At 30.7% G+C, this 25,235-nt stretch overlaps 2 protein-coding genes across 2 annotated transcripts in view; one reads left to right on the plus strand and one right to left on the minus strand.

Annotated features, from left to right (window-relative positions):
* The window catches only part of LOC107449204 (vacuolar protein sorting 4), a gene marked incomplete at its 5' end in the record, with an annotated part of 113,844 nt that overhangs the window by 49,320 nt on the left and 39,289 nt on the right, over positions 1-25,235 (plus strand).
* Positions 1-25,235, minus strand: part of LOC107445340 (vacuolar protein sorting-associated protein 4) — a 49,436-nt gene that overhangs the window by 23,873 nt on the left and 328 nt on the right. Inside the window, exons 2-6 of the mRNA XM_043055749.2 lie at positions 22,701-22,812; positions 21,163-21,301; positions 17,486-17,547; positions 3,361-3,518; positions 3,153-3,271 (exon numbers count right to left, since the gene is read on the minus strand). Coding sequence (XP_042911683.1) covers positions 3,153-3,271; positions 3,361-3,518; positions 17,486-17,547; positions 21,163-21,301; positions 22,701-22,812 — 590 coding nt within the window. The remainder of the gene's footprint in view (positions 1-3,152; positions 3,272-3,360; positions 3,519-17,485; positions 17,548-21,162; positions 21,302-22,700; positions 22,813-25,235) is intronic.

The following is a 25,235-nucleotide window of genomic DNA, read 5'->3' on the forward strand; positions in this document are numbered from 1 at the left end:
GAAACCAATCGAAGTCAATGGGGAGGCTTTAACATCTTACAACAAAATAGCCAATGCATTAGTTCAGTATTTCTGTGCTGCACAGCGTAGATCTAGCTTGTGTAGAAAACAAACAAGGCTTACGAATAAAGGATTTAAACAACTCAAACTTAAATTCAGGGCCCTTTAATCCCCACCTAATTTTCTCTGCTAGCCTTACTTTCGATGAACTCCTCACTGCAATTAGCAGATTAAAGACCAAAAAATCCCCAGGCGAAGACGCGATATTTGCCGAATTTCTACTTAATTTGGGGACTCAGGCAACGCAGACCATTCTGAAATATTTTGAGTTAGTGTGGGATATAGGTAGCGTCCCCTCAATATGGCGCAAATCAATCATTATCCCTATACACAAAAAGAGCAAAAGATAGAGGTAACCTAAAAGGATACAGGCCAATCTCATTAACGAGTATGCTAGCCAAAACCATGGAAAAAATAATTGCAAAAAGACTGACATGGTTCACGGAAACATACAACATCCTAGCCGAAAACAGGCAGGATTTAGACAGTACAGATCACCTAACCAACATGTCACCCTCCTTAGCCAATAAAGGATGCTCTTGATAAAAAAGATGTACTCACTGCTGTTTTCGTGGACCTAAGATCCGCTTACGATTTGATTTGTAGGGAAAATCTTCTACTGAAACTCGCCAAAATAGGTGTTGACTCAAAAATGTTCGACTGGTTTCGAAGTTTTCTCTGCCAAAGAATCTGTAAGGTTCGCTATGAGAACTGCCTTACCCGTTGCAAGATTCTCAAGACAGGTCTCCCCCAGGGAGCTGTTACCAGCTGCTTATTGTTCAACATCTACATAAATGACCTTATTGTCGGCTTTAGAAAATCAATGGTATCAAATGCCTTCTCTACGCAGATGACTTAGTCATCTGGACCGAAACTCCCAAAAATAGTGTTGAGCGACAGTCAGAACTAGCCCTTAATCAAGCTTTAAAGGAATTAAACAAATGGTGCCACATTAATAACATGGAAGTCAACCTGGAAAAGACATGTTACCAGACCTTCTCCTTGACACATCAGCCTATCAAACTAAAGCTATTGTAAGAGGACGTTCCCGTTTTATATACAGGCTCTTCTTCATACTTAGGTGATGTATTCGACCGAAAACTGACGTGGACAGAGCACGTGACCAAAGTTTTGAAGAGAGCCACCTCGAGACTTTCTCTAATGAAAAGAATAGCCGGATCAAAATGGGGCTGCTGTAGAAATACCCTCGACATGACATATAAATCTTATATACTCCCCCTCATGACTTACTGCTGGGAGCCGCTGGCGGCGACCAGCAAAAATGTCGCCATGCAATGGGTACCAGCGCACTGTGGACTTCAAGGTAGAGAAACGACAGATTTCTTGGCAAAAAAGCCGCCAAGATTCTACAAATATCTCTTATGCCAGTTCCTTTCCACATCGCAAAAAGGCTAATAAAAATCTCGTTTCGAACAACATTTGAGGCAAAACTCCAAGAAACAAATAAAGATAGGGAGTGGCTGGAAGGAATTAAAGATATTCCGTCATGGCCAAGAGAAAAATCTGTGGCCCTTTTTCGCCTTGCCACTGGCCATAACTGTTTATCAAAACATCTGCACAGAATCAAAATCTTTTCAAGCCCCTTTTGTCCATTATGTAATTATTATGTACAAATTTGTCTTTCATGTCTGCCATTGGAAATATTAAAAAAATAACTATGAAAAGGTACTCCACCTTAAAATCGAGTTAACATGTCTTATATACTAGTGAACTGGAATTCTATATTTGTAGTGGTAGAAGTGGTACACTACAGTACCCCTTCCCCACCAGAATTTTAGCTGTAATAGAATTTGATGAACAGGATGCCACTAGTTGAGTCATTTTAAGTGCTGATCATGAGAGCTGTATTAAGTTCACAGTTGTGGTTGCTCCTGTGTTGCCTTTAGCAGTTGAGTGTATATGTTGCGTGTGATCGAGACTAAGTAGCAACAATGCGAGGAGGTGGATAATGTCACAGTCACAAGTAGCAAATCAATTGTTCAATGTGGACCATCCATCAAAGTAGGCTTTACTGTTAAAATAGGCATGCTCATTTTGAACTGGGAGTTTCTGTCAAGGAAGGCATGTTCACATAATGTCTGAAGGTCATCAATGTGGGAAGAGTAGTTTTCGACTATGTCAACCTTCATCTATGAAAAGGTACAATTTGAAGATTTTAAAAGCTCTGTCGTTATAATAAAGTAAGGCTTCTTTGTGGAAAGTATACATTTTTAATGGCAGTAGGGAAATTGTAGGAGTTTTATGGATTCCACTTAATTTCAGGAAAAAAATTTCATGACTTTCTCAGGCATTTCAAGAAAATTTCAATGTTAAGCCAGACCATATTTTATCTGTACCATAAAATGTTTCATCAGGAAATTTTTTATTTTTTACTTGTAATATTAGATTTTGTGAACAAAAAAAGATATTGAATGAGGATGGAAAAATGGAGAAGTGTCCCTGAAATGTGAAATTTGCAGACTAAATAATTGCAATAGATGTTAGAGCTATTTGAATAAAATTTTACTGGCTCATTATTGCTATTGAAAATTCTAAGACTAGTTATTTTCAAGACATAATATCGGAATCTTCCAAGTCTTCTTTCTTAAAAAATGCAACTTTCCCTGACTATTTCTTGCTTATTTTTAAAAGTTAAAATAAAATTCTCTGACATTTCCAGATATAAATGACTGTCAGGAGGTTCAGTTTTGTCTATCTTTAGCCTGTGTCATCAATGCTATTTATGATAATGGCACAAAATGTCAGTATAAAGAAAAGTAGCAGTTCTGTGAGAATGAAAAGCACTTCACCTTTTTAATATTTAAAATGTTACCCTATCATCACATTGTGTAAACTCAAAAATATGCAAAAATTTAAAATTATTCGTTGATTTTAATTTTTGTGATCTAATGTTTAAAATTTGAAAGCTTAGTAAAAATCGCATGCACCATAATCATATATAACAAAATATCATTCAAACACATTTTAACGATACAACTTTAGTTTTGCCAGTTACAATTGTCAGATAGACATCGTTGTGAAAATTACAATGTCAGGAGTAATTTTAAAAAAATAATCATGAAAATAATTACTTTTCACTTTCCTCTAGCGATTTAGAAACTAGACATGAAGATGAGACATAAAAAAAGGTGGAATTATTTGCTTCAGCGGCAATTGCTTTTGCCAGGAAAGATTTTCCCGTTCCAGGAGGCTAAAAGAGAGATATGGAATAATGTAAAGTAATATTTATGCGCATTAGAGGAAACAGAATGTTTTAAATATCTATTTATTACAACTTACACCAAACAATAAGACTCCTTTCCAAGGTTTTCTTGAACCGGTAAAAAGATGGGGAAATTTAATAGGTAAAATAACAGCATCTTTTAAAGCCTCTTTTGCACCTTCTAGGCCAGCAACATCAGACCATTTTATATTTGGTTTCTCAACAACAATGGCTCCTAAAAGTTTAAAAGCATTTTCATAAAAATCAATCTTCTATATTATATAAAACGCTAATACGTATGTATGTATGTATCAATAAAACCGATGATATTTCTTTTCTCGCGCTGGCAACAGTTTTCATTTTTAATTGATTGGATTCGGAGCGCAAGAGCACGCAGTGAGCATCATATGGCTAAAATAACCAGAGTGAGCATTATCAGGTTGTTCAATTCAGATTCATGCACTAAAACATGACAATATTTAATTTAAACTCAATTAGGAATTAATTAATTAATTGAAGTGAGAATGCTTTAAAAGGCCGCTGTTGAATTGATATTTTTCTACTGGGAGCTACCTAAACGTCTAAAAAACGTTTAAGTGTTTGTATTGAATGCATTGAATTTTTTTATATTTCGCGTTTATTTATGCATTGAATTTTCACGCTTTAAAATGCAGAATATTAGTGAAGCAATATTTGATAATTTATTTTGCTAATATGTTTCTTATTTAGCTAATGTTTTGATTTTTTCACCATGTACAATCTAAATAGCTAATATACTTTTTTAAAAGCCAATAAGAACATTGATAGAATTCATCCACATAAGTACAATACTATGTCTTTGATGATAAAATACTATGTCTTTGATGATAATATATTATGTCTTTGTGCTAGAACATTGTGTTCATTGGCGAGCGAGCGAAGCGAACCATGGTTCACGGCTTGAACCACATAGGATTGCGTAGCACTTCTAGGGGGTTGGCGAGCGTTAGCGAGAAGGGGGCGTAGCCTCCTAGTATAGAATAAATCGATAAAATTTTTTAAGAATATTAACAGACAACTTACTATTTTTTATAAATCAATGAAAAATAACGTATAAATATAAATTCGTTAGAAAAATCACACACTTAACAATAAAAGAAGATAAGAGTTCAAAAACATTTTATAACTTCAACGTTAGTAGATCAACTTTTGCTTCAAATCATAAGCTTGAATAAATTTAAACTATCATTGACAATGTATTTTTTGTTTATTTAAGATATGTGATAACACTTTGTCTACTTTATTTATTTTCAAATGGGTTTTTGATTTAGTGGGCAATGAATCATTAACTAAGTACATGTAAGCTGTGTGTTATTTTTGCTTCTGCATTCCATTCAATAAACATCACACCTGTTTCAGAAATAAGAATATTTTCAACTCTTCTTATTCTTATTACATAAAATTATAAGTGTCACACTTTTGCAGGGATACCAGGGGGGAGATTACTAAATTTTCACTACAGAGAAATTTTATCAGAGATGCACCAAATTAAGACAATTGTCTAATTTGCCAAACACGTTGAAAAGGGAGCTAAATATTCTTTCTGATTTCAATATCATGAAAAACATAAGCTTAAGTAAAGTTTTAAGAAAAAAAAAGTTTGTCTAATAGCAAATAGCCACATATCAAAATCTGTTTCATTCTAATGGTAAACCTATTTCAGCAAATTTAAAGTTGGAAAAAATGTTATTCATTCAATCAGAGGATGAAAAAAAGTCAAAAATTTTCAATCCAATTTCATACCAAAGTGATTATGACTCAATAAAAATGTTTTGGTGATAGAATTGCAATTGGTAAAATAATAATTCTCCACGTTCCGAAAATATAAGTATATAGGGCATCATTGCATTTGAATGTTAATAAAAACTTTTATTTTATTATAATTCTTTAGTTTTCTATTGTGCAATTCTTATTTTCTCAAAATGTTTTTTTGCTAGTAGCCCAACATTAGAAAGAAAATAATATTTGGGGAAAATTTCTTTTCTTAAAACTTATTTTAAAACATTGTAAACAAATTAAATAAGGAAAAACGAATTATTTATTTATTTTATAAGCACTCACAATCTTTTAGTATTCTAAATGGTTAAGAGATTGTAAGCGCAATTGTAAATTATGAATGACAACAGTGATTACTTAGTTGGCATGTAAGCGCCTTGCCACCGTATGCGCATATATATTGTAAAAATGAAGAATTGTAACAGTGGTTATGTTTTAGTTTCGATTTTGTAATGTAAACATTATTATTTTGTAGAACGTCGATACGAAATGTATGTGAATGTAGTAAGTTACGAGTGTACTTATATTATCAATAAATAGGGGGAGCTCGGGCAAGACGGGACACCGCTTTTATTTCTATGCGTATTCACGATAGTGACATCTAAAGTGCGTTTTCGGAAAGAAAAAATTATTGTTTTCAATACGCACAAGTTTTTTCTTCAGTTCACAAGGTGTTACCGAAATGCAAGCATTGTTTTGTTTTTCTTGCATCGTGTTAAAATATTTTTCCAGGTTTGTATGCTGATATTATTTGTTTAATACATTGCAATAAATTTTTCAAATTTGTGGCCCTGTAGTGTTATTATTGTAGAAACGTAATGAGTAGTGTAAATTAAAATTTATTTGTTTAAACAAATTTGCAGATATTTTTTTTAAAAAATGTATTATCCAGGCAAGATGGGACAACCAAGTAGAATAAAAGTGTAATATAAAAATTAAACTCTATGGATTTGGCAAAAAGCATAAAAAATAAGGTAATATTAATTTAAAAAAAATATGAACTAGCAAATATAACTTAACAAATTACTTAAAAAAAATTTATAAAAAAAATTTATAATTAATTGACAGACTATATTCAGATTGCTTAGAATGGGTTCATGAAGTGTGCAGTGCTTATTCCGGTTTTATCCGCATCTTATGCAGCAACTGTGATGTTTAAGAACGTTTTTTTGTCGATTATTCTTTTATTTTGACATTAATTTCTGTGATTTTTGAAATATAATTATGCTTGCCCGGGTAGCTCGGGCAAGATGGGCCAATTTTCCATTTTTGTTTATGTTAAGTTATTATTGATAAACTTTATTATTTATTTATTTTCTGTATGAGATATGTAAGAGCATGTTCCCACTATATGTTTACAATACAAAATATATAAAATTGCTCTAGTTTACTATTTTTCAGACCAAGTTTTAAGCGGTCCATCTTGCCCGCTCTTCCCCTATTGTTTTTGTTTTCTATAAAGATTTTATTAGTGTTAATTTAACAACATACGAATCCAACAAAATCAGAAGTGAGATTCATTTGAAACTGAAAGAAAACACAAATAATTAAATTCATAAAGGATGAAGCTTCTTTGAAAAAAACGCGCTAAGAAGCAGCAGAAATTTCAGAAAAAAGTATCAATACAAGAAACGAATGAAATAAAATAAAATTATGACCACCGAAGCAGACGTCTTCAGGGGGTACCGGCCTCGGTAGCCATTAAAAACAAAACCATTTCTAATTGAGGGAGAAGCAAATGCTTAAAATATCTCCCTCAGTACCCCGATGGTTTTGTATAGAGGTCCAGGAAAAACAAGATACATTCAAAATAATTAACAAATTACGAAAAGAAAATCAATCAAAATCATCAGAAGAATAAAAACTCACAGTCACAGGTCAAGAATCAACTTCAAAAGCAAGTGGAGGAAAAGAAAACACTAAAAACTGAAAAACCAACGCCCCCTATAACAATGCGCAGTAGAAGTTTAAAATGAAATGAAAAAGGTCAGGAGAAAGAGATACGTAGACAAATTAATAGAATGCTTAACTGGGGCTGCTCAGTTAAGACCAGAATTGCGCCCTGTTAAAAGAAAAAATTATATAAAAACTTAGAAACCATCAATCATTTTTTTAATTAAAAAATTAACATTACAAAAATTAAAAGGAAAATCATTTTTACTCAAATTATTTAAAAAATTATCCACAGCTTCCCGAAAACTTTCAACATTATTACAAATTTTCTTGATCCTAACTAATNTGTAGTGCTTATTCCGGTTTTATCCGCATCTTATGCAGTAACTGTGATGTTTAAGAACGTTTTTTTGTCGATTATTCTTTTATTTTGACATTAATTTCTGTGATTTTTGAAATATAGTTATGTGTCCCATCTTGCCCGGGTAGCCCGGGCAAGATGGGCCAATGTTCTATTTTTGTTTATGTTAAGTTATTATTACTAAACTTTATAACTTATTTATTTTCTGTATGAGATATGTAAGAGCAATGTTCCCACTATATGTTTACAATATAAAATATATAAAATTGCTCTAGTTTACTATTTTTCAAACCAAGTTTCCTTAAGCGGTCCATCTTGCCCGCTCTTCCCCTATTGTTTTTGTTTTCTATAAAGATTTTATTAATGTTAATTTAACAACATACGAAGCCAACAAAATCAGAAGTGAGATTCATTTGAAACGTTTCACATCGTCAGAAAGTTCATCGTGAGTACAAAATGACTATTTTCGTTAATGCAAGAAAATGCAATTTAAAAATATTAGCTGAAGAACTGGGTGAAGATGTAAATGGTGCACATAAAATTAGCGATTTAAAGAGGATAATTCTGGCGAGCAAAGAATATGATGAAGATAGTGTCAAAGAATGGTTGAAAACTACAATAATTGAAAGAAAGGAAAAAGAAAAAGAACGTAAAAGCCAAGAAGAAATTGAAGAACGCAAACGACAAAACGAGGTAAGAAAAATTGAAATGGAACTTAATTACAAAAATTACGCCTTGAATCAGAGAATAGCTTTACTAATTCCGTCACCAATCAAAATATTAATAGTACATTATTAAAATCTAGATTAGAACTTCATCATTTGATTCAAAAGTTTAACCCTGATGAAAATGATATCAGTTTATATTTAACTAGGAGGCTTCGCCCCCTGCTCGCTGGTGCTCACCAACCCCCGGAACTGCTTTCGCAGTTCATTTCGCATTGCTTCGCAATCCCATGCTCTCGTTGCTCGCTCATTGTATACGTTCTTAACGTCTAGCTTTTGCATACTTTTTTGAACACTGAAGTTCCGAAAACTTTTCACTGTAGAAAATTTTAAACCTGTGCATTTCAATATTAATTTGAAACAGTTCACATATTTTTCTTAATCACACTATTCTAAATTTCAGTTGTTGAGAAAAGTAACTGTTGTAAGTTTTGTTTCAAAGTCTTTCCCACCAGAGGGCTAAAACCATGTGTTGTAAAACAATGTGAAATAGTACTGAACGCCGGATGTAACGCATCGGCTTCGATGAAGATAATTTTGTGAGAATTTTCTTCATAATTCGGTGAGAATTCGCCCGATTAGACATATGATGCTCACTACGTGCTCTTGCGCGCCGAAGCCTAACAATTAAAACGTATTAGCGTTTTATATAATATAGATTAGCCATATGATGCTCACTACGTGCTCTTGCGCGCCGAAGCCTATCAATTAAAAATGAAAACTGTTGCCAACGCGAGAAAAGAAATATCATCGGTTTTATTGATATATACGCGTATTAGCGTTTTATATAATATAGATTATGTTTGAACGTTTGGCTAAACAGGCAGATATAATCGAAAATTCCTAGGTTACTCACTTGCTTGGCTTACTTCCTTACGACGTAGCTTAATTAATCGCCAAAGAAACAGAAGAAATTGCAAACGATTATAAGGAAGTTAAGCAGATTTTATTAAAGCGGTTTAAATTAAAGCCTGAAAAATTTCGCCAAAAGTTTTTCATGCATAATAAAAATGTAGGAAGTACATAGAAAAATTTTGCCTACGAATTAAAAAGTTTTTTTAACGAATGGATAAATGGAGTTAAAGTAGATAGTTTTGAAAAGTTAAGAGATCTTATTATAGCGGATCAGATAAAACATAAAGTGTAGCAGGAAGTAAAAGATCATTTTATTGATGATTGGTCTAGGTTCATTAATCCAGATGATTTAGTAGAAAAACTGGATGATTATGATATTTTGAGATCAACTTTTAAGAATAAACAACCGCGTAAGGAAGGATTATTCGACAAACGGAACTCCATTAAAGATGATACAATTGCTACGTACAACGAAAAGAAAAAATTGTACCTTAATACATATAATGAAAGAGGTGAGCCAAAATGGTTCAACTGTAACAATTTCGGACATATTTCTAAGGACTGCCCGTCACCAAAACCTGTTATAATACGTCGAAAATGCAATAAAACAGGTCACATAGCCAAAAATTGCGTATCTAGAGCTGAAAGCAATTGTTCAAGTGATAAGAGTTTATCTGTTACGCAAGGCGAAAATACCGAAGAGAGTGCTTCATACTTGAAAAAGGCAAAACTTAATAATCGTGACGAAGTACAGGCTTTAATTGATACCGGCAGTTCTTGTTTTCTTCTCNAAGTAAAAGATCATTTTATTGATGATTGGTCTAGGTTCATTAATCCAGATGATTTAGTAGAAAAACTGGATTATGATATTTTGAGATCAACTTTTAAGAATAAACAACCGCGTAAGGAAGGATTTTTCGACAAACGGAACTCCATTAAAGATGATACAATTGCTACGTACAGCGAAAAGAAAAAATTGTACCTTATTACACATAATGAAAGAGGTGAGCCAAAATGCTTCAACTGTAACAATTTTGGACATATTTCTAAGGACTGCCCGTCACCAAAACCAGTTATAATACGTCGAAAATGCAATAAAACAGGTCACATAGCCAAAAATTGCTTATCTAGAGCTGAAAGTAATTGTTCAAGTGATAAGAGTTTATCTGTTACGCAAGGTGAAAATACCGAAGAGAGTGCTTCATACTTGAAAAAGGCAAAACTTAATAATCGTGACGAAGTACAGGCTTTAATTGATAACGGCAGTTCTTGTTTTCTTCTCAAGATGTTAGTTGCTGAGAAACTTGAACCTGCTATCAATGAATTGTATGGTTTTGGAAATCAGAAGGTTCCTGCAGTAACCACTATTGCAAAGATTGAAGTTGATAATGTAAAAGTCAAAGGAATAAGTATTTATGTTGCTCCTGACAATGCGCAGCCAGTTAATTTAAGTATCGAACGAGCATAGCTTGACCTACCATACATCGCTCATGCCAGAATAGGGAAAAGATTTCATATCGGATATCGGGAGGAAGAACCATTTAATAATTTCTTAATTGAAGAAAAAGTAAATAGAATCCGCCTTAAAGTTCTTGAGGCAACTGAATTACAGAAATATAGAGTCAATCTATTGGGTTGTTCAGAAAGTAATTTGTTTTTTTTTTTTGGTGGGGGGGGGGAATGAAAAACAATTTTCGTATAATGAATAAATATATCATTAAATTATATATTGGCCATTCTGGTTCAACAATTTCTGCCATCTTTCTGGTAGTAGCATGATTCCATGCTCATAAAATTTTGGATCTTTGCTGGCAAAAAAACTGATACAGGTGATTTTTGACCTCTTCATTTGAAGTAAAGGTTTTAGAGTTCAAAAAATTTTGCAGTGACCGGAACAAATAATAATCCGAAGCCGCCAGATCTGGAGAATATGGTGCATGTGGCAGTGTATCCCATTAAAGCTGCAAGAGCTTTTGTCTAGTGACCAAACTTGTATGAGGTCTCGGATTATCTTGGTGGAACACTATACCTTTTCTGTTGATTAATTCTGGCCTTTTCTGTTGAAGTGCATCATTCAGTTTGTCCAGCTGACGACAGTAGACTTCCGAATTAGTTGTTGTGTTATCCGGTAAAAGCTCAAAAAAAAACTATTAATTTAGAATCACACCAAACAGACAGCATCACCTTTTTTGATGAATATTAGCTTTCGAAATGCTTTGAGCCGGTTCATCTTTTTTGCTCCGTGATCTCTTGCGTTTGACATTGTTATAGACAGCCCATTTTTCGCCCCCAGAATCAGACGTCAACGCGACGACACAAATTTTTCTCCGTGAGAACATGGGGAACCCATATATAGAGCTTCGAGGTTAAACCCAGGCCTTTCAAGTGGTCATAAACAGTTGAATTCGATAAATTTAACCTCTCACCGATCTCACGTGTTGTTATTCGCCGATTTGCATCAACTAATGCCTTTATCGCGTCTTTATCAGCTTCAATCGGCCTTCCAGAACATGGTGCATCTTCGACATCAAAATTGTCGGATCGAAATTTTGAAAACCAGTTTTGGCACTGGCGGACTGTCAACATATCTTCTCCATATACATTGATTAATTTCTTTCTGGCATGAACAGCATTTTTACCTTTTCTATAGTAAAAAGGTAAAATATGACGAAAATGCTGCTTATTGCTCGCTATATTTAAAGGGGGACCAACCAAAAACTACTGTGCAGAATTAATTTGAATTTTTCACGCACAAGCCTTGCTATATCAGCTCTCAAAACATATAATGATCATGCGGCTTAAGTGTGAAGTTGGGTTCGAAAAAAATACAATTAAATCCTCTGTCGGAAAAAGGAAATTACTTTCCGAACAACCCGATAATTAGATCTTAAGCAGAGGATATCGAAAATGGACTAATTATGATGGAGAATCCTTCCGAAGACTTTGGCTGTTAACTAGAGGTTAAAAATGGAAAAACGAGCATTCCTTTGGCAAATATTGGACACAAAAATGTCGGGCTTTCAAGAGGTCAATGTGTTGAAAGGACAGAAGTTGCTGAATTGTGCTCAGTTGTAGAATTTAAAGAAAATGTCTTAAGTTTATCTAGCTGTAATAGTTCAAAAGAAAAAGCTCCTATTAAATTGAGAGATATGATAGTTGACTTTAATATCGATAATGGACAGAAGCAAGAATTGCTCCAACTATTGAATAAATATAGAGATTGTTTTGCCATGAACATTTCTGAACTAGGATGTACTAACTTAACAGAAATGGATATTGGAGAAGTTGAAGTGTCAAAGCCCATTTGTATGAAATTATATAAAATGAATGCTCCTGAAAGAACAGCTATTAAAGAAATTGTGGGAGAATGGAAAGAAAATGGAACAGTGTTCAAAGCAAGATCACCTTATGCAAGTCCTGTCATACTAGTAAAGAAGAAGACTGGTGAGAACCGACTAGTAGTTGACTACAGACGTCTTAACAGTCAAACTATAAAAGTTCCCATTGCCTAAAATCGATTATTTATTGGAGCAATTACTTGACTGCAGTTATTTTACAACCTTAGACTTGGCGCATGGTTATCTACAAATACCCCTAACCGAAAAAACAAAACTAAAAACAGCCTTTATAACCCCAGATGAAACTGGACTGTTTAAGAGGATGATTTTCAGTTTAACTAATGCCCCTGCAGAATTTCAACGATTGATGTACCATGCATTAGCCCGTTGTACAACAATGGTACATTATGCTATTTGGATGACATGCTTGTTACAGCAAAAACGTGGGGAGAAATGATACGGAAGTTAATTGAAGTATTTAAAGCATTACTCTCCGCAAATTTAACCCTGAAATTATCTAAATGTGAGTGTGGAAAGAAAGAAGTGGAGTATCTAGGATTTATTATAAGCAAAAACGGAATTAAGCATGTATCAAGAAAAGTAGAAGCAATATCTAAGTTTCCCCAACCAAAAAATGTACACGATGTTAGGCGTTTTCTTGGATTTACTAGTTTCTTTAGAAGATTCATCGCAAACTATGCCATTAAAGCTCGATATTTAACGCAGCTGACGAAAAAGAATGAAATTTTTAAATGGGAAAAAGACCAAGAAGAAGCTTTTGAAACCTTTAAACGTGAGTCAACGAATCAGCCAATTTTGGCTCTTTATAATCCTGAAGCGAAAACTGAAGTTCACACCGATGCATGCGCAGATGGTATAGCTGGTATATTGCTTCAGCATGGAAACGATAACAAATGGCATTTAGTTTACTCTGTGAGTAAGACAGGGGTGATTGTGAGCCCAAGTCAAAATTTCGGAAAATTTCTTGAGTTCAAAAAAAAAAATTGAAAAAAATTTAAACAAGTTTTTTTTTCCTTTTTCTTAATATTTCTTAGTTTATCATTTATACATAACTACGATGACCTGGAAAAGTAATTAAAATTTACAAATATGTCTTTCTTTACTGAGTTTATGATTATAACAACTATTTACTGATAAAAAATTAATATTAATCTTGAATATAAGCTTATAAAGAATCTCTCTGGCTCTCCCTTACAAACAAATAAAATAAACTGGGTTTTCAAGTTCCACCTTTGAAAATTTGATTTCCAGAAACTTCTGTGATCAATGATTTTCTGAAACATCTGGACCTTTGATCTCCGGAAATTTCCGGATCACTGTTAGCGAAAATTCCGGAAATCCGGATTTTTTCCGGAGCACAATCAGCCCTGGTAAGAAGACTACAGAGACGGAAAATAAATATCATTCGAGTAAGCTGGAATTAGTGGCAATTGTATGGACACTTGAATGACTTAGAAAATTTTTGTTGGGCATCAGTTTTACTGTGGTTACCGTATCATCTGCATCAGTACGGGGCACCAGTTTTACTGTAGTTTACTGTTTATATGAATGCTAAGAAATCCTCACAAATTGCACGTTGGATCTCCTCATTCAGGAATTTGATTTTGAAATTCGTCATAGGCCGGGTAATAAAATGTTTCTGACATCGATGCAATCAGTAGGGCTCCAGTTTTGAACCCTTCAGATACCCTAGGTTCATTGATAGAAAATACTTTGGAAGTTTGTCTAACATTGAGTGTCGAAGATCAAGTACTTATGATACAGTATGCAGATAATAATTTGAAGGAATTGATTACAATTCTCAAGAAGGATGTAGAAAACAGTACCAAAGAAGAAAAACAAAAGATTCAGAATTATGTTTTGAAAAGAAACAGACTGTTTCGTGTCAAAAAGGTAAAACTTCTTTTTGCCATACCAAGAAAAAAAAAAGCATGAGGAAAAGCATGGTTGTAAAATTTCACAATCTCATGGGACACTTTTCAGTTGATCGAACTGTTAGTAAAATAAAATAATTATATTGGTTTGCCTCTATGAAGTGTTACGTAAGAAGACATATTTCGATGTGTTTTGAGTGTTTGCTGAATAAAATACTAGGACGAAAACAACAGGGATTTTTGAACCCGATTGCACCAAGAAAACATCTATTCTCTATCATTCACGTTGATCATTTGGATCCTTTTGTTAAAACTTGTAGAGGAAATCAAGAACTACTCGTAATAATAGATAATCTAACTAGATTTGTCACCGGTGAGAAGTATTTCAACTCTAAATGTGCTGAAAGCTTTACAGAATTTCATCAACGAATTCGGATTACCTGATAGGTTGATAAGGGATCGAAGGTCATGTTTTGCTTCGGATCAATATGAAGAGTTTTGTGCCACGAATGGAATTAAGCGTACTCTGAACTCTACAAAGCATCCTCAAGGGAACGGTATGGTTGAACGTAGTCACAGAACTCTACTATCTACAACACAAAGTGTTGTGGATTTTAATTCTTAACACAAAGTGTGCAACTTTTAATTCTTAACTACCAAATTAAAAACATAAATGTAACACAGAAAAAATTTTGCGAAACAAAAAAAAAAAAAAAAAATAAAATTTTAATGTTTAATTTCACAAAAAAATCTCACCTTGTGAGAAGAAACACAAGAAAGTTCAACTAAAAAGAAGAAAAAGAATGTTCTACTGATTGTTTTAAAAAACAAAGAGAAAACGTTAATCACCAACACAATATGTCCTTTTTTAATTTCGTGCTTTTGCAAACCTGGTTAAATATGACTTCAACAGCAATTCAAATTATGTTCTTTGAAAATAATCGTCTGCTACTATGTCTTTGAAAATAATCGTCTGCTATGTCTGTCTTCAACACAAAGATTGGGACTTGAAAGTTAAAGAGGCCGAACGTAATTTAAATAATGCAGTTAATAAAACAACCAACAAAACTCCATTCCAAATGCTACATGGTTACTCACCTAGATTTTATGATGGACTTATAAGTAAATTGGTAGATGGTGAAGCTGAAGAATATAAGGATCCTGAAGAAGTGCGTAAAGAAGTGATTCAGAAAGTAGAAGAAAAGCAGAAAAAGATGAAATCATATTATGACAAACAAAAAAAGAGTTAAAACAATCAACTACGTTGAAGGTGAAATAGTTGTCATGAGGAAAACACCTGCTCAAGCAACAGGTCAACCCTTTGAAAACTGAGCCAAAATACAGGGGATCATTGGTAATTACACAAGTATTACCTGGTGACACCTACAGAGTAACTCAGTTAAAAGAAAATGAAAAGGGACACTTGTTCACAACTACCGCCCATGTCAGTCAATTAAAAGCTTGGAGAAAGTGGAAGGAAGGTGATGATAATGATAATTTCAGCGAAGATTCTAATGAAGAATCCAGAAGGCAAATGCTCGAAAGAACTGTACGTACCACTGCGTTATAATGATTTTATAAACTGTTTGAGACTTATCAATATTTCATATTATTAGTCCAGTTAATTTTATTGTAATGTATTTTACAATTTAGTTCAATTGAGGCCAAAGGTCAGGATGGTCGAATGTAAGCGCAATTGTAAATTACGAATGGCAACAGTGATTATTTAGTTCGCATGCAAGCGCCTTGGCCACCGTATGCGCATATATGTTGTAAAAATGAAGAATAGCAACAGCGGTTATGTTTTAGTTTCGATTTTGTGATGTAATTATTATTATTTTGTAGAACGTCAATACTAAATGTACGTGAATGTAGTAAGTTGCGAGTGTACTTATATCAATAAATATTGTTTTTGTTTTCTATAAAGACTTTATTTATGTTAATTTAACAACATGCGAAGCCAACAAGATATAGAGGTGGCTAAAACTGAAAGAGATTTAAAACAAAAATTATTTTTGAAAAATTTCAATTCCTTCAAGGTCTCAATATTAACATTTCACTTAGTTCCTTAACTATTAATCAAGGTTTCTTCAAAAGGTAATTTTGTTCTCGAAAAGAAAAAAAAACTTAATTTCTAAGGAGGGTTAAGTGAAGGTAAATAATGCGTGTTCTTTGTTACATATATCGTTAATACACGACATGATCCAAACGTTTAACAAAACAACATTTATTGATAAATCACAACATAACGAGAAACAACAACTGGGAGTCCAGAACGAAAAGGACCGTTAAAGTAGATGTACTACCATCTCAATCGGAACTGTCAGAACAACAGCTGATGAGAGTGGAAGTTATAGTTGGGCTTACTTACAAAGTAGTAGAGTATTTTATTTGCGCTCGCAGCTCCACCTCATTACATGTACTGGGAGGATTAATCACTACAAGGGAAAGGAATTGGTAAAATGGAAGATTTAAAACTAAAAATTTTAGTCTATTAATATTTAAAACAGCTTTTTTGAACAACTTTGTGACTGATTTAGTAACTTATTAAAAAGTAAATACATAATAGATAAAAAATAAATAGAAAATCTATGTACTACTATATCAATACTCTACAAAATTATCACATAAAATTTTTTTCTATGCTAATGTATATTCTTGGACTAGAATAAAAATAAATTGTTAAAGTTTTTCATACATAATTTGTCACATGTGATTCTTTTGTTCCCCATATGACCAAGCCTTATTGAGGAAATATTTTGAAAAAAGTGTTAAATTCAGCTGTTTTTTTCTCTTAATTTTTTATTAGAGATACTAAGATTAGGGGTAAATACAAGATATTTAATAGTTTTTTGAAATTGATGAAATGCAAATTTTTTAAAAAAAAAGAGATTACGTTAAAGTGACATTGAACAGTTATAAAAAGGATACTACTTATTGTATTTAGGACAACATAATAGAGAATTATGAAAAATACATTGCTTATAGACATTCTGAACGTGAAACATAATATAAACACAACTCTTTAAATTATTTAAAGATTTTAAGCAATAAAAAAAGGAAGTTGTTAATGGAATTAGATACGTAACTAAAAGTAAACTGTAATAATGTAAGTCCATTATTAGGAAAATAATTTCAGATTTTTCAGGTCGTTATGCTAGTAAATAGAAATAAAAATTTTAACAGTTAACATACCACATGAATTTTATCGAGAAAGTATTTTAAAAAACAAATGCACACAAATTAGTTAGTTAATACATTAATGAATACGTATACATTATATGTTTTTAATTAAGTAATACAAATGCAAATTTATATACCTTCTAGTTGGAGGGAAAGTTTTTTTTTTTCAAGGTCATCATCACTATCACTACTGTTGTCACTATTTATAATAAAAAAAAAATTACTAAATTAAATCAATTTATTATACTTAAAATATGAGTGAGTTAATTATTTAGATAAAACAGTTTAACTAGTACAATGCAACTGAAAAAGCATATTTTTGAAAGTTGTTTACTATTAGTAATTATTTATCCGGAAAATATGCGTCATATCCAACAATTTAAATAATTTTATCCACAACTATTAGTATCATGGAAAATTGTATTTGTATGTGCAGTAAAAAATATTACTTTATTTACAATTTAGCCCTTTCTGTTCAAAAACTACTGAAAGCATTATTTAAAAAAATATAATGAAAATGGAATACATAAAAAAATGTGATGAATAAAGCAAAACTATTGTATTGCTGTTCTATTTTTATTTCAATTAAACGTAGCAGATAAAATCTGAATCATAAAGGGATATCCTTATTATATCTCAATTCTGACGGTAACTGATTTACATGTTTAATATAAAATCTATTTGATTTATGAAGTCTTAATTAACTTCAATGCAGAAATAAACATGATTTTTCAAATACAATTAGTGTTATAGTTTGAACATAACAATGATTTTTAAAAAAATCAAATTTTCAGTTTAGGAAAAAGTTTATTGTTTAGTAACTTATCAGCCGAAAAAGAAGAAAAAAAAGTAGTAGATTTTATGAAAAAATAGGAAACTATAGCAAATGTTTGCACAATATATTTTTAATGTTTCCTTCATAGGGAGATTTTTAATAATTAATAAAGAGAAAAAGTAATCAAATAATCTTGAATAGTTTTCTTTAGAAAGCATTATTAAGTTAAATTTAGTTGTTGTCTGGCAATCAGTAGTGCAATTTGACTATTGAACTTACTTTTTAAAAAAGTTTTTGTGCGTATTATTTTTATGTATTTGAATTGATTTTATATTTTTGTATTTGCTTTATGAATTTTATATTTTGTATTTTTTGTCTTTCTGGACTTTGGCAAAACCTTTGGGGTACAGGGAGAGAAATTTGGACATTTGTCCTGCTCTCTCGATAGAAAAGGTTTTGCATTTATGGCTTTCAGAGCTGGCACCCCTGAAGACGTCAGCTACCGTTGTCATATTTATTCATTTTTCATTGTTTCAATATCTTTTGGATTTTCAGCTGCATAGCGCGTTTTTACACTGGAAGTATTGTTTTTAATTGCTTTAATTATTTTGAAGTCTTTTCTTAATATTATTAAGTTAGAAATTCGAAAATTCTCTGAAAAAAATATTAGACACATAAATAAATAATTTTAAATTAAAATTTCTAGATTTTTCTTCTCTTTTAAAATTTAATACTGTAAATGAAACTTCCTTCATTTATAATTATTATTTACGTAAATTTTTAACAAGCAATGAATTGAGTAAAAAGTATTTTTTCTTTTAGAGTATTTTCTAAAATATACTAAAAAAACAGCAGGATTTTTATTAGACCAGAGAAATGAGAAAAAACTAGTAGAGATGGCAGATGTGTAATGTATTAAAACCAATAATTAGGTTCCATTTCATGTAATGGAGTAGCAAAAGCCCTCCTTGCAACAGAGAAAATTTTCAACTCAACAGTTTAACTAATTCTTTTTGTTAAATATTTTTTTGTTGTTTACAAAAACTAATAACATATTTATTAAATGATATCTATTCTAGTGCAATATCTTTTAATATTTAGTAATATTTTAATTTATTGTACAATCTCAATTAACCATCGAATTTGAAGACACAACAAACCCAGATAACTGAATACTGAAAGTATTCCACTTAACTGAATAATGCTATACGTGCAATTTTTCTTTACTAAAGTTTAACAGATTTTTGTAGAAAATATAAGTTATTTCTTTTAATCAAATTAAAACAATCTTTTCTTACTTGTAATGGGACATAAAAACTAATACATGAACAAGAATTTAACTTTCTACAGTAAGAGTATTCTGATATATCACTTGCTGTCACTCAAGAGTTAATTGAACTATAACTACCATTATAAAAATTCAACAATCGCTTTTTGGAAGATTGTAAGTGCAAATTGACTATTAAGTTATGATTAGCATAAACACATGGGAGGATAGATTTATTAAATTAAGATATCATAAAACTTAAAAAGAAGCTTGCACTAGCACCTTGAAAAAATAAATAAGATATATAGGAGAGAAAATATATAGGCTTACGATGTAGGACCATCCTTTCTGTCTTTAATACGCTTCTTTTGCTTTTCCACCAAATATTTCTTTAACTTTTCTGACCTCTCTAAGTACTGGACACACTTTACTCGTATGNGTAAGATTTGTACATTGTAGTCAATTTATTTAATATCTTTCTTAAGCAAAACATATATATCTTCAAATTTATAAATTGATTTAAATTTATAAATTGATTTAAAATTGATAGAAATCTGACTTTCTGTGCCTTACAAGTAAATGAAATTCAAAAATACTATATCGCGATACATCGCTATATCGCGATGCAAAACTGACGATGCATCACGATATATAATTTCCAATATCGCCCAGTCCTAGTTGTCATATTTATTCGTTTTTCATTGTTTCAATATCTTTTGGATTTTCAGCTGTGCATAGCGCATTTTTCCACTGGAAGTATTGTTTTTAATTGCTTTAATTATTTTGAAGTCTTTTCTTAATATTAGTAAGTTAGAAATTCGAAAATTCTCTGAAAAAAATAATAGATACATAAATAAATAATTTTAAATTAAAATTTCTAGATTTTTTTTCTCTTTTAAAACTTAATACTGTAAATGAAACTTCATTTATTTATAATTATTATTTACGTAAATTTTTAAACAAGCAATGAATTGAGTAAAAGTATTTTTTCTTTTAGAGTATTTTCTAAAATATACTAAGAACAGCAGGAATTTTATTAGACCAGAGAAATGAAAAAAAAACTAGTAGAGATGGCAGATGTGTAATGTATTAAAACCAATAATTAGGTTCCATTTCATGTAATGGAATAGCAAAAGCCCTCCTTGCAACAGAGAAAATTTTCAACTCAACAGTTTAACTAATTCTTTTTGTGAAATATTTTTTTGTTGCTGACAAAAACTAATAACATATTTATTAAATGATATCTAGTCTAGTGCAATATCTTTTAATATTTAGTAATATTTTAATTTATTGTACAATCTCAATTAACCATCGAATTTGATGATACAACAAACACAGATAACTGAATACTGAAAATATTCCACATGATAACTAAATAATGTTATAAGTGCAATTTTTCTTTATTAAAGTTTAACAGATTTTTGTAGAAAATATAAGTTATTTCTTTTAATCAAATTAAAACAATCTTTTCTTACTTGTAATGGGACATAAAAACTAATACATGAGCAAGAATTTAACTTTCTACAGTAAGAGTATTCTGATATATCACTTGCTGTCACTCAAGAGTTAATTGAACTATAACTACCATTATAAAAATTCAACAATCGCTTTTTGGAAGATTGTAAGTGCAAATTGACTATTAAGTTATGATTAGCATAAACATGGGAGGGTAGATTTATTAAATTAAGATATCATAAAACTTAAAAAGAAGCTTGCACTAGCATCTTGAGAAAATAAATAAGATATATAGGAGAGAAAATATATAGGCTTACGATGTAGGACCATCCTTTCTGTCTTTAATACGCTTCTTTTGCTTTTCCACCAAATATTTCTTTAACTTTTCTGACCTCTCTAAGTACTGGACACACTTTACTCGTATGCTCTCTTTAGCCTGATCACTCTGAGCTTCATCTGGAAAAAAATATTTCAGATTATTTTTTTAAACATGACAAATAAATATGAAAATAATGATGCAAATTTAACCAAACTTACAAATTTCAGATATTTTGGAACAGGCTTAGAATGTTTTTCTAGTATAAAAAGGGGTATTTTGGAACAGGCTTAGTATAAAAGGTGATTGTTTAGGAAGATACTAAGAAAATGTTTAGTTTGGTGTTAAGATAAATTTAAAAAAATTAGAACATAATTGAAATAGAATTGAAGTACTTTTGTATATACATGCCTGTTTTAGAGAAGAGTGAACAAAATTAAATGGCTAAGAGAAGTATGATGAACTGGTATTCTAAACTAAGAGTTTAAAAAAAATGGTGTTTATTCAAAATAATTAAAAAATAAAATCAGTGTTTTCCCTAAGTGTTTTAAGAAGGGTGGGCCACCCTGCCCTCCCTCTTTTTCTTTTAGAAAAAAATGCTCTTTTTCCAGAAGCAGATTTATTTCAAAGATTGCAGTAGTAGAAATGATAACTTACTTCTATATAGTACTTCTGATAACCCTAACTACTGCAAATTATTTTTAGGCTAAGTCAATACGTATAAAATATTTCTTATATTTATTTGTATTCCGTTTCGAAGGGCATTTATGTAGCTATTGCTCTTCAAAAGGAGTGCAAAATTAGTGCTCTTAAAAATTGAAGGTGCTCTTGTTTTTTAAAAAGCACCTTGCCTTTTTTTTATTTTTAGGGAGATCTTTGTAAAATCAAACGATATCTGCAATATGTATAAAAGTAAAAAGAGTTGGAAAACAATAATAAAAACAAAGGGTTCTAGAGCTACAAGCAGACTTAGATAAAATGAAAAACTTTCCGTGAACACAAAATCTCCCTTAAAAAACTTTCTGCAAGCAACTATAATTACTCTTAAATAATAGCACAACACTTTTGAAACTAGTTCAAATCCTTATGCAAGCTCCTATTTCTGCAAAATTCGTTTAAAAATCATTGTTACTTTCAAAAATGTTTTAATTTATAGAAACTTTATATTGATTATTAAAAATAGCAGTATGCCTGAACAAATGCAATGACGTGCGGTTGTGTGAAGTACAGAAAGAAATTTGTATATTTATAACTGCAATATTGATCCATGAGTTAAGATTGGGTAATTTTGATTGTCTTTAGTAACGCTAAAAGACTTTCTGTGATGTCTAAAAATATTGACTACAGTGTAAAATAGGAGAATTTAGACCATTTTTTGTTCATAATGAGGAACACTAAATGTTCGTGTGTATTATATATATATATCTGATTATAAGATCCCGTAAGAAAGGTAAATTCTCCTCAAAGGAGCTATTTTGCAGCAGATTGAAGCAGATAGTGAGTGAACCACTGTAATTTACAAAGAGGATATATAATTACATTTAATGGCATGTAAAAAATATTCAACTCCATGTTCATATAATCTGCATGCTTCATCATAGTTTTTCTTTTTGTCTTCCTCAGTAGCTTCAGTAACCATATCAATTCCTTTCTGAAACATAAATTAAATTTATTGAGAAACAATTACAATGAGTGTATATAAAATGCATTCAGAGAGACACACATTTATGCAAATTTTTTCTAGCTTTATACTAAAATGTTTTCAGCAATGTAACAGATTCAAGTAAAACTAATTTATTTCTTAACTTCTCAAAATAAAACAAAATAGTCGTTCATTGCAACGTTCAAAAGACATGTACAGTACATTCCTATACTTTTAAACTTTAAAAAGAAAAATTATGTCCAAATACAAAGCAAATAAATCACCGAAGCCGACGTCTTCAGGGGGGTGCCGGCCTCGGAAGCCATAAAACAAAACCTTTTCTATTGAGAGAGAGGCCAAATTAAATGTTAAAATTGTCTCTCTCAGAACCCCGAAGGTTTTGTGTAAGTCCAGGAAAAAATACATGAAATACATCAAACCAATTCAGAAAAGAAATTCAAACAAAATTTTGACAAAATAGAAACTTACAATTAAACCGGTCAAGCAGCGATTTCACAAGCAAACTAAATGCAAAGGAAACACTTAAAACAAAAGATAACACTTAAAACAAAAGAAAACAACACCCTCTAATAAAATGGCAGAATGAAAAAAAAAGAAGAAGAAGAAAAGTAAAAGAAAAGATTACGTAACAAATTAATATAATGTTTAACTGGGGCTGCTCAGTTAAGACTTGAATTGCGCCCTATTAAAAGAAATAAAAATTCAGTATTCTTCAATCATTTTCTTAATCAAAAAATTAACATTACAAAAGTTAAAAGGAAAATCATTATTACTCAAATTATTCAAAAATTATTCACAGCTTCCTGAAAACTTTCAACGTTATTGCAAATATTTTTAATCCTAACCAATTGTGAAAAAGCTAAATTTTTAAAAATTTTATAACACAGATTAGTATTAAAGTTGCAGAAAAAAATAACTTGAAATTTAAAAGCTTTTCTTTGATCAAAAACACCAATTTTAATTATTTCATCAAAAATATCAATTTTAAAATCTAAACATTCAACATTTAAGCAATTCTCAGTAGTTTTCTTCAAAACCAAATCTTTAGGAAAAATACTATAAATAAAATTAAAATTATCACAAATAAACAAAATCAAATCATCAATATATCTAAAAGCATTAAATTCATTATACTCAAGAAATTTAGCTTCAAAAAATATTAGAAAAAAGAACCAGAAAAGGAATTATCATGTGAAATTCCAATAATCTGTTTATAAAAATCTAAACCATTAAAAAGAACATTCTCAAAAAGTTTAAACCTACATAAATCCAACCTATAAGACTTATAAATTTTCTCATTAAATAAATACTTATCAAAAATTTCGCTACAAATTTCAATAATCTGTTCATGTGGTATACTTGTATACAAATTTACAAAATCAAAAGTATTAATGAAAATATCATTATTATTAATATAATCCAAAACTTCTACATTACTATCTATAACAATATTCTTCTCTTTTTTAATTTTAAGTAAAATAATTTTTAGAAAATTAAAAAACTTTTTACAAATATCAGAATTGTAACAATTTGTACCACACGCAATATACCTAAATTTAACCGTACTTTTAATGAAATTTAACAATAGGAAATAAATATGGAATTGTAATCCTATTTAACCTAAATTTTAATTTTTTACTAAATGCAATAATTCTTTTTTCAATAACTTTCTTATCTTCTTTTAATTTTAAATAAGTATTATTTGCGTTATATTCTCCAATAATCAATTTTTAAAAAAATATTTACACATGATATAAAAATTATTTGATGCTTTATCAACAACAGTAACAATAAATTTATCTTTAAGAATTTTAATATTTCTAGACAAATCATAATCAATAATAGTATCACTAGGATATGAACTAAAACTGGTATTAAATAAATTAAATTTAACTTTTTCAATAATTTTAGCTTTCCACTCTGAAAATCCCTCACCGGGCCAATGATACTTTCTGGAAATTTTTGCTATAAAAAAATCAAGATCCTTTTTAATGGACTAAATGAAATGTTCATTTTAAATTTTGTCCTAAATTTTGAACCTTTACTTAAAATATTAATAAAATCTTGATCACCAACAATCTCCAAATTTCCCGTAATAATAAGTCCATAATCATTATCAATATATTGAGAAAAATCCTTATCCTTACAATAACAATCAAATTTAGAAATACAATTTAAATTTCGACTTAAGAAATTATAATTACATACCTTTTTTCCAAGCGTAGAGGAATATTTATAAGCAGCTGAAACCTTAATTTGCTTTAAAGGAAAAAATTCAGAAAGAAAGACCATGTATAACATGTGGCAACTTAGCAATTTCAAATTTTTTTTAATCATGAAAATTAATCGTACAAAAAACCTTTTTAACATTAGAAACCTTATTAAAGAGCAAATCAGTTTTACTAACACCA

This window comes from Parasteatoda tepidariorum, chromosome 4 (assembly GCF_043381705.1).
Source record: "Parasteatoda tepidariorum isolate YZ-2023 chromosome 4, CAS_Ptep_4.0, whole genome shotgun sequence".
Taxonomy (NCBI): Eukaryota; Metazoa; Arthropoda; class Arachnida; order Araneae; family Theridiidae; genus Parasteatoda; species Parasteatoda tepidariorum.